At 70.7% G+C, this 12,806-nt stretch overlaps 1 protein-coding gene across 1 annotated transcript in view; it reads left to right on the plus strand.

Moving 5' to 3' along the window:
* Positions 1–12,806, plus strand: part of CPNE7 (copine 7) — a 46,365-nt gene that overhangs the window by 17,527 nt on the left and 16,032 nt on the right. Inside the window, exons 3-6 of the mRNA XM_038368701.2 lie at positions 1,716–1,898; positions 2,861–2,935; positions 3,979–4,053; positions 5,044–5,127. Of these exons, the coding sequence (XP_038224629.1) occupies positions 1,716–1,898; positions 2,861–2,935; positions 3,979–4,053; positions 5,044–5,127 (417 nt within the window). The remainder of the gene's footprint in view (positions 1–1,715; positions 1,899–2,860; positions 2,936–3,978; positions 4,054–5,043; positions 5,128–12,806) is intronic.

Genomic DNA, 12,806 nt, shown 5'->3' on the forward strand with positions numbered 1-12,806 from the left:
AGCAACGAGCGCCCCTCTCACCCGTAACATCGGGTGCTCCCCACCAGCGACATGACTCCCTGGTGTGGCTAATAAATCGGAGGGGCGTGGGCCCTGTTCAGCTTCCAGGGAGGGGGTGGCAAAGCTGCCATGGCCATTGCTTGGAGGAGGTGCTGCCCCACAAAGAACAGCGGGCGTGGCCCCCTTGGTGGAGTCCATGGGAGGCTGAGTCCAGAGACCGGAGAGGGGAGGGCTGGCTGGACGACGCACCCTGATGAATCACTGGGACAAATACCCTCCCGCTCCAACAGTGGCCCTAGAGCTCAGTACCCAGAGCTCCCTGCACACCCCAGGCCCTGGCCTGAGACGCGAACTGGCGACACATGCAGCTCTCTCTTCCCAGAGTCATTGATGATTGAGTAGCTCATTAGCATCTCATCTGCATTCCCCACACTAACGAGTCCATGTTCAGCGGGGTTTGAGACGTTTTATTCAGTTTCCTTAGAAGTGCAGGTTTCCGGGACGCTGGAGTTGCTGCATCCCGGGGTGGCTAGTGACTCGGCTGGGCATGGGCCCTGCTCTGGCTTCCCGGGAGGGGGATGGCAAAGCCTCAGGGTGTGAAGCCGCTTGCGTGTCAGAGGGGACATCGGGGCACTGCCCAGCTGCTGCCAAGCCAGGACATTGGGGGCAGCAAGAGAAAGCGGCAGCCCAGAGTTAATTCCTCTCTCGGTGTGAGAGCTCCGGTTCATGGCAGTTCATACAAACACTGGGTTTGCTCCTGCGGGAGGGACAGAGCTGAAGGTTTGATTCTGCTCCTGCATTTTCCCCTACATTCAAATCGTGTTTAGAACTGCGTTAAAAACAAATGTAGAACTTGGATCCTTCAGAGGGGAAAAGCCCTCGGTGCAGGGCATGTCAAAGAATTCTGCCGCTTGCAAACTGAGACGTGGTTTTAAAATGGCTATTTTTGTAGACCCTACAAAACCTGCGTTTTCAAGTCTTGCTCCCCGGCTGTGTTTTCGGCAGCAGTTAAAGAACAAAGCCCCTTGTCAGAGCCGGGCCCACACAGGGCCAAGGGCTGGTTCAGGGCACTGTAGGCACTGACCCTTGAACAGGGACTAGGTTCATCTGGGCGCCATCCAGGTCTGACATGTGGAGAACCAATCGCTTCTCATCTGCTGGGAAGAGGTGGTGGAAAAAACTATGCTTCTCTTTGGACATTACAAAGGGCAGGATAGTGCCCCTACTGCCCCCGTCCTCCCCGACCACCTGGCATAGCACCCTCCAGTGGTGGTGGTGTGGGCAGGGAGCACCATTGGACTCTCCTTGCCCAGGGGGAGTTTGCGGCGCTGGCAGCTGGGAAAACCCTCTCCCTGCTGGTAAGTGAGGCCATCTCATCCGGAGCGCCTGAGCCCCGGTGGAGTGCAGAACCGGGCCCTCCCCCAGTATGGGCTGTAGGCCCTGAGGGCCCAGCCTTGTGGGTGAAAAGGGGCAGGGAACAGGGGGCTCCATCTCTGAGCCCACCACGCCAGTTGGCACCAGCTGACAGCCTCCGTGGCAGAGGCTCGGGGCCTGGAGGCAGTGCCCCAGCCCTGTGGGCGGGTGGGGAGGGCACCCTATGAGGTGAGGAGAGAGGGGAGCTTGCACTGCTATTGCCGGGGCTGCTTTGTGGATCAGGAGAGGCCCTTGGTCTCCAGGGCTGCTGGGCTGGGTCCTGATTCTCCTCTGGCCTCCAGGCGGACAGGAGCGAGGTCATCAAGAGCAACCTGCACCCCGTCTTCTCCAAGGTCTTCACGGTGGACTATTACTTCGAGGAAGTGCAGAAGCTGCGGTTCGAGGTGTACGACAGTCACGGGCACTCCAGCCTCGGGACACACGATGATGACTTCCTGGGGGGCATGGAGTGCACAGTGGGCCAGGTACTCGCCCTTGCTGTCCCCCCGGGGCAGGCGCCTGGGAATCGCTTCTCTCGCCTGTCCCCAGCCTGTAGCCCAGCAGGGCTGCGGTGTTTCCTGCGGGGGAATCCTGCCATTCGGCTGTTCACTGCTCCTGGGTTTGGGGCTGCTCCGTTCCTTGCCTGGGAAGGTGGCTCAGGTCGGCCTGCGGAAGGGCTTAGCGGTGCCAGAAACATATCGCCGCCATATTTGCACGTTGCAGGATATTGTCATTGCGATTAGTGGCACGCCCTAGGAGTGGGAGTTCTGAGCGCTCCCGGCCTAGGATGGGCTAGTGTCGGGCCCATTGTGCGCTGACCTCCCAGGGCTCGGGAAGTCCCAGATAGTCTCTAATGGCATTTCCAGGGGGACTGGAAATCCCCAGGGGCCAAGAGGAAAGCGGAGGAGGATGCTGTGGGTTAACATGGCCAGGGCCAGGGAGAACTTGACGTAGCAGAGGTGGCTCCCAGCTCCAGGAGAAGGGAGCGATTTCAGCTCTGTCAGGAAGCCCCGCTGCTTGGCACGTCTGAGCGCTGACTGTCTGTAAAGGCCAGGCACTGTCCATGAATCTCTGGCAAGTCCTTGCCAGGGCCCCGCCAGGCTGGGGGAGCTCGGTGCGCGGTGCAGGCTGGGCTTAGCGCTGGTTCCATCCGCAGGGGTTCACTGGCCCCCGTGCTGACGTCCTCCGGGATGACTCGTGCCAACGTCGCCTGAGTGACTCACATGCTAACATCTCTCCCCAGACGACTCCCACAGCAACGTGTCTCCTGGTGCCGCTCGTGCTCCAGCACGACTCCCGTGCCACCATCTCCCCTGCAGAGACGGGCATGGCTGTGTCTCCCCGTGAGGTGTCACCTGGGCCCATGGCTCCCCTGCCCCCATCCCAGGGCATCGGGTGGGCCCACAGCTCCCTCTCCCCCGACTCACTCTATCATCTTCCCTTCCAGATCGTGGCCCAGAAGCGGGTGACCAAGCCGCTGTTTCTCAAGTACGGGAAGTACGCCGGCAAGTCCACCATCACGGTGAGTGCAGCTGGCCCAGCCTGTGCCTCCAGGCTGACTCCAGCTCTCCATTGTCTAGCGGTCCTGCTGCTCACGTCAGCCTGCAGGGAGGGGGGACGTTCGGCTGGGCCCGCCTGGGCCGTTCCCTTTGGAAGAGGACAGGAAGGGGCAGCCCCCAGAGCTGCACGGTGCCCTTCTCTGGCTGCCTCAGTGCCACAAGGCTCTGTCAGGAAACCCTCGGGCACATGTACCCGTCCGACGGGCTCTGGAGCCTGGTGCTCTGTGGGCAGGAGCTGTCTCTAGAGAGCTGCCCGGTGCTCTGCTCCCCCAGCCCGGAGCTCCGCTTCGTATTTCTAACACTGCTGACCCCACACCTGCCCCAGAGAGGGGTCCTGCCACATCCTCCGGGGCTCTGTCCTGGCTCACAACCAGCCACGTGTGTGCTGAAGATCCTGCTGCTGCAGGGGCCGAACTCCCATTGCCTGTCTCCTCCTGCCCCCCAGCCCATCCCACCCCGCGCAGACTAGCCCTGATCTGCCTCCGCCATCTCCCCAGACTGGCAGACATGGCTCAGGGCAGGGGTCAGTCCCCAGAACCCAGGTTCTCATCACTGGTCCCTGGCTCCTGCCCATAGCAGGGAATCCACATTCATTCCCCAGAGCCCAGCCCAGCCACCTGCTCCGTGCAGCGCGGGAATTGTGCTCTTTCAATGCGATGGAGAACACACTAAAGAGCGTGCTGGGATGGCGGCCCCTGGCCCCCGCTGCCTCTCCGTGCCCTGCCGCCCGGCCTGGCACGTGGCATGTGCACAAGGCCCTCTCCATGCCCTGCCTGGCACGTGGCACGTGCACAAGGGCCTCTCCGTGCCCCGCTGCCCGGCCTGGCATGTGGCATGTGCACAAGGGCCTCTCCGTGCCCTGCCGCCTGGCCTGGCACACACGTCACTGCCAGTGCCTCCCAGGTGTGCTCTGTGCGTGGTGGCTCTAGCCAGGACCAGGCAGGTTTCTCCCTGGGGTTGTGCCCGGCTGCTTGTCTCTGAGGGCCCCTTGGCGCTCTCCCCTCAGGTGCTGTCAGAGGAGATTTCCGGCAACAACGGCTACGTGGAGCTGGCGTTCCGGGCCAAGAAGCTGGATGACAAGGTACCTTCGCCTGCCGTGGGGGGTGTCTGAGAGACTCCGCTCCACCTTCGCTGAGACCCTGGTGCCTCCAGCCCCCCGGATCGGGCAGGTGCAGCCTGGGAACGGCTGCATGGAGGAGCCAGCGTGGCTATTTGCTGAGAGCTGGGAGCCGTGGCTGCTGCTGACCCTGGTGCCCCTCCAGCACCTTTCCAACGCTCTTGTGCTGCTGGGGGAGGCTGGAGCTACCCTCGACTGAGCGCGCAATGTGAGCAGCCAGGCCAGCTCGTCCCTCAGCAGCCTGGTCAGCAGGCCAAGCCCTGCCCAGCGACGGGACAGCATGGTGCTCAGTCCCTCCGCTGAGCCTGCCCTCTGAGGCGGGGGGTTGTGCTGGTGCCACTGTCCCAATTGAGCCCCAGCCAGCTCGCTGCACCCAGCTGTCCAAAGGCCCCCCGCAGGGGTGAAAGATCTCCCTCTCCCAGCCCCGCTCCCCAGAGCCCCTCGGGAAAGCCCGGGCTGGCAGTGATGCTGGTGGGCAGTTCAGCGATAGCCAAGGGCTGGAAGTCACTGGGGCAGGCTGCTGTGGGCACAGCACGAGGGGGTGCAGGGAGGAGAGAGGCTGGCTGGGCACAGGGGGTGCAGTGAGGGCCAGAGTGGGCACAAGGCAGGGGCGGGGAAGGAGCCCAGCGTGGCCATGGCAGGGAGCAGGGCCTCGCCGGGCAGGGGCGAGGGAGTGCCACCTGCTGCAACAGGCCTGAGCGTGGAGGGATGGTTCAGTGGCCCCTGGGTGCTCAGAGCCCCCATCCTGCGTAGGGCTGCTCCAGAGCCTGGTCCCTTCCGGCTGGGAGAAGGTGCCCCTGGGGAAGGTTCTGTCTGGGGGTATCGGGGGAGATGGCTCGGAGGCTGCTCTGACCTGGCAGGGCTGCCCCCATGCTGGCCCTGCCCAGGGAAGAAGGGCAGCACCAGCCGCGGAGCTCACCGTGCCCTTCCGCCCCCCGCCCCCCGTCCCGGCAGGATCTCTTCAGCAAGTCGGATCCTTTCCTGGAGATCTACCGGATCAATGATGACGGGAGCGAGCAGCTGGTGTACCGCACCGAGGTGGGTCCCCGCCGCGGGCAGAGTCTCCAAGGAGCCACCAGCTGCCACCCCAGGGGGAAGGGAATGAAGAGACAAGGGTGGGCAGCAATGTGGGGTGGGGGCAAAGGGATGGGAGTGGGTGAAGGAGGGGCTGGTGGGGACGGGAGGGGTGATGGGGCAGAGGAGGGGCTGGCGGGCACGGGACGGGTGATGGGGGCGGAGGAGGGGCTGGCGGGCACGGGAGGGGTGATGGGGCGGAGGAGGGGCTGGCGAGCACGGGAGGGGTGATGGGGCGGAGGAGGGGCTGGCGGGCACGGGAGGGTTAATGGGGGGCGGAGGAGGGGCTGGCGGGCATGGGAACGGTGATGGGGCGGAGGAGGGGCTGGCGGGCACGGGAGGGGTGATGGGCCAAAGAAGGGACTGGGGGGCATGGGAGGGGTGATGGGGGGCGAAGGAGGGGCTGGCGGGCACGGAAGGGGTGATGGGGCGGAGGAGGGGCTGGCGGGCACGGGAGGGGTGATGGGGCGGAGGAGGGGCTGGCGGGCACGGGAGGGGTGATGGGGCGGAGGAGGGGCTGGCGGGCACGGGAAGGGTGATGGGGCGGAGGAGGGGCTGGCGGGCACGGGAGGGGTGATGGGGCGGAGGAGGGGCTGGCGAGCACGGGAAGGGTGATGGGGCGGAGGAAGGGCTGGCGGGCACAGGAGGGGTGATGGGGGGCAGAGGAAGGGCTGGCGGGGACGGGAGGGGTGATGGGTCAGAGGAGGGGCTGGCGGGCACGGGATATGATGGGGGAGGAGGGGCTGGCGGGCACGGGAGGGGTGATGGGGCGGAGAAGGGGCTGGCGGGCACGGGAGGGGTGATGGGGCGGAGGAGGGGCTGGCGGGCACAGGAGGGTTAATGGGGGGCGGAGGAGGGGCTGGCGGGCATAGGAGGGGTGATGGGGCGGAGGAGGGGCTGGCGGGCATGGGAGAGGTGATGGGGCGGAGGAGGGGCTGGCGGGCACAGGAGGGGTGATGGGGCGGAGGAGGGGCTGGCGGGCACGGGAGGGGTGATGGGGGGCAGAGGAAGGGCAGGCGGGGACAGGAGGGGTGATGGGTCAGAGGAGGGACTGGCGGGCACGGGATATGATGGTGGAGGAGGGGCTGGCGGGCACGGGAGGGCTGATGGGGCGGAGGAGGGGCTGGCGGGCACGGGAGGGCTGATGGGGCGGAGGAGGGGCTGGCGGGCACGGGAGGGGTGATGGGGGCGGAGGTGGGGCTGGCGGGCACGGGAGGGGTGATGGGGGCGGAGGTGGGGCTGACGGGCACGGGAGGGGTGATGGGGCGGAGGAGGGGCTGGCGGGCACGGGAGGGGTGATGGGGCGGAGGAGGGGCTGGCGGGCACAGGAGGGGTGATGGGGCGGAGGAGGGGCTGGCGGGCACGGGAGGGGTGATGGGGGGCAGAGGAAGGGCTGGCGGGCACGGGAGGGGTGATGGGGCGGAGGAGGGGCTGGCGGGCACGGGAGGGGTGATGGGGGCGGAGGAGGGGCTGGCGGGCACGGGAGGGGTCATGGGGGGGCGGAGGAGGGGCTGGCGGGCACGGGAGGGGTGATGGAGCGGAGGAGGGGCTGGCGGGTACGGGAGGGGTGATGGGGCGGAGGAGGGGATGGCGGGCACGGGAAGGTTAATGGGGGGCGGAGGAGGGGCTGGCGGGCACGGGAGGGGTGATGGGGCGGAGGAGGGGCTGGCGGGCACGGGAGGGGTGATGGGGGCGGAGGAGGGGCTGGCGGGCACAGGAGGGATGATGGGGCGGAGGAGGGGCTGGCGGGCACGGGAGGGTTAATGGGGGGCGGAGGAGGGGCTGGCGGGCACGGGAGGGGTGATGGGGGCGGAGGAGGGGCTGGCGGGCACGGGAGGGTTAATGGGGGGCGGAGGAGGGGCTGGCGGGCACGGGAGGGGTGATGGGGCGGAGGAGGGGCTGGCGGGCACGGGAGGGGTGATGGGGGGCGGAGGAGGGCTGGCGGGCACGGGAGGTGTGATGGGGCGGAGGAGGGGCTTGCGGGCACGGGAGGGTTAATGGGGGGCGGAGGAGGGGCTGGCGGGCACGGGAGGGGTGATGGGGCGGAGGAGGGACTGGCGGGCACGGGAGGGGTGATGGGGCGGAGGAGGGACTGGCGGGCACGGGAGGGGTGATGGGGCGGAGGAGGGGCTGGCGGGCACGGGAGGGGTGATGGGGGGCGGAGGAGGGGCTGGCGGGCACGGGAGGGGTGATGGGGCAGAGGAGGGACTGGCGGGCATGGGAGGGGTGATGGGGCGGAGGAGGGGCTGGCGGGCACGGGAGAGTTGATGGGGCGGAGGTGGGGCTGGCGGGCACGGGAGGGGTGATGGGGCAGAGGAGGGACTGGCGGGTACGGGAGGGGTGAAGGGGCGGACGAGGGGCTGGCGGGCACAGGAGGCGTGATGGGGGGCGGAGGAGGGGCTGGCGGGCACGGGAGGGATGATGGGGCGGAGGAGGGGCTGGCGGGCACGGGAGGATTAATGGGGGGGCGGAGGAGGGACTGGCGGGCACGGGAGGGTTAATGGGGGGCAGAGGAGGGGCTGGCGGGCATGGGAGGGGTGATGGGGGCGGAGGAGGGGCTGGCGGGCACGGGAGGGTTATGGGGGCGGAGGAGGGGCTGGCGGGCACGGGAGGGGTGATGGGGCGGAGGAGGGGCTGGTGGGCATGGGAGGGGTGATGGGGCGGAGGAGGGGCTGGCGGGCACGGGAGGGTTAATGGGGGCGGAGGAGGGGCTGGCGGGCACGGGAGGGGTGATGGGGCGGAGGAGGGGCTGGCGGGCACGGGAGGGTTAATGGGGGCGGAGGAGGGGCTGGCGGGCACGGGAGGGTTAATGGGGGGCGGAGGAGGGGCTGGCGGGCACGGGAGGGGTGATGGGGCGGAGAAGGGGCTGGCGGGCACGGGAGGGGTGATGGGGCGGAGGAGGGGCTGGCGGGCACAGGAGGGGTGATGGGGCGGAGGAGGGGCTGGCGGGCACGGGAGGGTGATGGGGGCGGAGGAGGGGCTGGCGGGCACGGGAGGGATAAAGGGGGGCGGAGGAGGGGCTGGCGGGCACGGGATATGATGGGGCGGAGGAGGGGCTGGCGGGCCCGGGAGGGGTGATGGGGCGGAGGAGGGGCTGGCGGGCATGGGAGGGGTGATGGGGCGGAGGAGGGGCTGGCGGGCACGGGAGGGGTGATGGGGCAGAGGAGGGACTGGCGGGCACGGGAGGGATGAAGGGGCGGACGAGGGGCTGGCGGGCACGGGATATGATGGGGGCGAAGGAGGGGCTGGCGGGCACGGGAGGGTTGATGGGGCGGAGGTGGGGCTGGCGGGCACGGGAGGGGTGATGGGGCGGAGGAGGGGCTGGCTGGCACGGGAGGGTGATGGGGCGGAGGAGGGGCTGGCGGGCACGGGAGGGGTGATGGGGCGGAGGAGGGGCTGGCGGGCGCGGGAGGGTTAATGGGGTGCGGAGGAGGGGCTGGCGGGCACGGGAGGGGTGATGGGGCGGAGGAGGGGCTGGCGGGCACGGGAGGGATAAAGGGGGGCGGAGGAGGGGCTGGCGGGCACGGGAGGGGTGATGGAGCGGAGGAGGGGCTGGCGGGCACGGGAGGGTTAATGGGGGGCGGAGGAGGGGCTGGCGGGCACGGGAGGGGTGATGGGGGGCGGAGGAGGGGCTGGCGGGCACGGGAGGGGTGATGGGGCGGAGGAGGGGCTGGCGGGCACGGGAGGGTTAATGGGGGCGGAGGAGGGGCTGGCGGGCACGGGAGGGGTGATGGGGCGGAGGAGGGGCTGGCGGGTACGGGATATGATGGGGGAGGGGGAGGGTTAATGGGGGGCGCAGGAGGGCCTGGCGGGCACGGGAGGGGTGATGGGGCGGAGGAGGTGCTGGCAGGCACGGGAGGGGTGATGGGGCGGAGGAGGGGCTGGCGGGCACGGGAGGGTTAATGGGGGGCGGAGGAGGGGCTGGCGGGCACGGGAGGGGTGATGGGGCGGAGGAGGGGCTGGCGGGTACGGGATATGATGGGGGCGGAGGAGGGGCTGGCGGGCACGGGAGGGTTAATGGGGGGCGGAGGAGGGGCTGGCGGGCACGGGATATGATGGGGGCGGAGGAGGGGCTGGCGGGCACGGGAGGGTGATGGGGCGGAGGAGGGGCTGGCGGGCACGGGAGGGTTAATGGGGGCGGAGGAGGGGCTGGCGGGCACGGGAGGGGTGATGGGGCGGAGGAGGGGCTGGCGGGTACGGGATATGATGGAGGAGGAGGACGGGCTTGCGGGCACGGGAGGGTTAATGGGGGCGGAGGAGGGGCTGGCGGGCACGGGAGGGGTGATGGGGCGGAGGAGGGACTGGCAGGCACGGGAGGGGTGATGGGGCGGAGGAGGGGCTGGCGGGCACGGGAGGTTAATGGGGGGCGGAGGAGGGGCTGGCGGGCACGGGAGGGGTGATGGGGCGGAGGAGGGGCTGGCGGGCACGGGAGGGGTGATGGGGCGGAGGAGGGGCTGGCGGGCACGGGAGGGTTAATGGGGGGGGGAGGAGGGGCTGGCGGGCACGGGAGGGGTGATGGGGCGGAGGAGGGGCTGGCGGGCACGGGAGGGGTGATGGGGGGCGGAGGAGGGGCTGGCGGGCACGGGGAGGGTTAATGGGGGGGTGGGGGGGGGGGCGGGCACGGGGGGTGGGGGGGGGGAGGAATGGGGGGACGGGGTGGGGGGGGAGGAGGGGCTGGCGGGCCTGGGAGTGGTGATGGGGCGGAGGAGGGGCTGGCGGGCAGGGAGGGGTGATGGGGCGGAGGAGGGGCTGGCGGGCACGGGAGGTGATGGGGGGCGGAGGAGGGGCTGGCGGGCACGGGAGGGTCATGGGGCGGAGGAGGGGATGGCGGGCACGGGATATGAGGGGGCGGAGGGGGGCTGGCGGGCAACGGGAGGGTTATGGGGCGGAGGAGGGGATGGCGGGCACGGGATATGATGGGGGAGGAGGAGGGGCTGGCGGGCACGGGAGGGTTCATGGGGGGCGGAGGAGGGGCTGGCGGGAGGGGAGGGGTGATGGGGCGGAGGTGGGGCTGGCGGGCACGGGAGGGGTAATGGGGCGGAGGAGGGGCTGGCGGGCACGGGATATGATGGGGGAGGAGGAGGGGCTGGCGGGCACGGGAGGGTTAATGGGGGGGCGGAGGAGGGGCTGGCGGGCACGGGAGGGTTCATGGGGGGCGGAGGAGGGGCTGGCGGGCACGGGGGGGTGATGGGGCGGAGGAGGGGCTGGCGGGCACGGGAGGGTTAATTGGGGGGCGGAGGAGGGGCTGGCGGGCACGGGAGGGGTGATGGGGCGGAGGAGGGGCTGGCGGGCACGGGAGGGTTCATGGGGGGCGGAGGAGGGGCTGGCGGGCACGGGATATGATGGGGCGGAGGAGGGGCTGGCGGGCACGGGAGGGTTAATGGGGGGCGGAGGAGGGGCTGGCGGGCACGGGATATGATGGGGGCGGAGGAGGGGCTGGCGGGCATGGGAGGGGTGATGGGGCGGAGGAGGGGCTGGCGGGCACGGGAGGGTTAATGGGGGGCGGAGGAGGGGCTGGCGGGCACGGGAGGGGTGATGGGGCGGAGGAGGGGCTGGCGGGTACGGGATATGATGGGGGAGGGGGAGGGTTAATGGGGGGCGCAGGAGGGCCTGGCGGGCACGGGAGGGTTAATGGGGGGAGGAGGAGGGGCTGGCGGGCACGGGAGGGGTGATGGGGCGGAGGAGGGGTTGGCGGGTACGGGATATGATGGGGGAGGAGGAGGGGCTGGCGGGCACGGGAGGGTTAATGGGGGCGGAGGAGGGGCTGGCGGGCATGGGAGGGGTGATGGGGGCGGAGGAGGGGCTGGCGGGCACGGGAGGGTTAATGGGGGGAGGAGGAGGGGCTGGCGGGCACGGGAGGGGTGGGGGCGGAGGAGGGGCTGGCGGGTACGGGATATGATGGGGGAGGAGGAGGGGCTGGCGGGCACGGGAGGGTTCATGGGGGGCGGAGGAGGGGCTGGCGGGCACGGGAGGGGTGATGGGGCGGAGGAGGGACTGGCAGGCACGGGAGGGGTGATGGGGCGGAGGAGGGGCTGGCGGGCACGGGAGGGTTCATGGGGGGCGGAGGAGGGGCTGGCGGGCAGGGAGGGGTGATGGGGCGGAGGAGGGGCTGGCGGGCACGGGAGGGTTCATGGGGGGCGGAGGAGGGGATGGCGGGCACGGGAGGGTTAATGGGGGCGGAGGAGGGGCTGGCGGGCACGGGATATGATGGGGGCGGAGGAGGGGCTGGCGGGCACGGGAGGGGTGATGGGGCGGAGGAGGGGCTGGTGGGCACGGGAGGGTTAATGGGGGGAGGAGGGGCTGGCGGGCACGGGAGGGGTGATGGGGCGAGGAGGGGCTGGCGGGTACGGGTGGGGGGAGGGGGAGGGTTAATGGGGGGCGCAGGAGGGGCTGGCGGGCACGGGAGGGGTGATGGGGCGGAGGAGGGGCTGGCGGGCACGGGAGGGTTCATGGGGGGCGGAGGAGGGGCTGGCGGGCACGGGATATGATGGGGGCGGAGGAGGGGCTGGCGGGCACGGGAGGGTAATGGGGGCGGAGGAGGGGCTGGGGGGTACGGGATATGATGGGGGGGAGGAGGGGCTGGCGGGCACGGGAGGGGTGATGGGGCGGAGGAGGGGCTGGCGGGCACGGGAGGGGTGATGGGGGGCGGAGGAGGGGCTGGCGGGCACGGGAGGGGTGATGGGGGCGGAGGAGGGGCTGGCGGGCAAGGGAGGGTTAATGGGGGGCGGAGGAGGGGCTGGCGGGCACGGGAGGGGTGATGGGGCGGAGGAGGGGCTGGCGGGTACGGGATATGATGGGGGAGGAGGATGGGCTGGCGGGCACGGGAGGGTTAATGGGGGCGGAGGAGGGGCTGGCGGGCATGGGAGGGGTGATGGGGCGGAGGAGGGGGCTGGCGGGCACGGGAGGGTTCATGGGGGGCGGAGGAGGGGCTGGCGGGCGGGGGAGGGGTGATGGGGCGGAGGAGGGGCTAGCGGGCACGGGATATGATGGGGGAGGAGGAGGGGCTGGCAGGCACGGGAGGGGTGATGGGGCGGAGGAGGGGCTGGCGGGCACGGGAGGGTGGGGGGCGGAGGAGGGGCTGGCGGGCACGGGAGGGGTGAATGGGCGGAGGAGGGGCTGGCGGGCACGGGAGGGGTGATGGGGCGGAGGAGGGGCTGGCGGGCACGGGAGGGTTAATGGGGGGCGGAGGAGGGGCTGGCGGGCACGGGAGGGGTGATGGGGGCGGAGGAGGGGCTGGCGGGCCTGGGAGTGGTGATGGGGGGCGGAGGAGGGGCTGGCGGGCCTGGGAGGGGTGATGGGGCGGAGGAGGGGCTGGCGGGCACGGGAGGGTTAATGGGGGGCGGAGGAGGGGCTGGCGGGCACGGGAGGGGATGGGGCGGAGGGGGGCTGGCGGGTACGGGATATGATGGGGGAGGAGGAGGGGCTGGCGGGCACGGGAGGGTTAATGGGGGCGGAGGAGGGGCTGGCGGGCACGGGATGATGGGGCGGAGGAGGGGCTGGCGGGCACGGGAGGGGTGATGGGGCGGAGGAGGGGCTGGCGGGTACGGGATATGATGGGGGAGGAGGAGGGGCTGGCGGGCACGGGAGGGTTCATGGGGGGCGGAGGAGGGGCTGGCGGGCATGGGAGGGGTGATGGGGGGCGG

Source organism: Dermochelys coriacea, chromosome 12, assembly GCF_009764565.3.
Source record: "Dermochelys coriacea isolate rDerCor1 chromosome 12, rDerCor1.pri.v4, whole genome shotgun sequence".
NCBI lineage: Eukaryota > Metazoa > Chordata > Testudines > Dermochelyidae > Dermochelys > Dermochelys coriacea.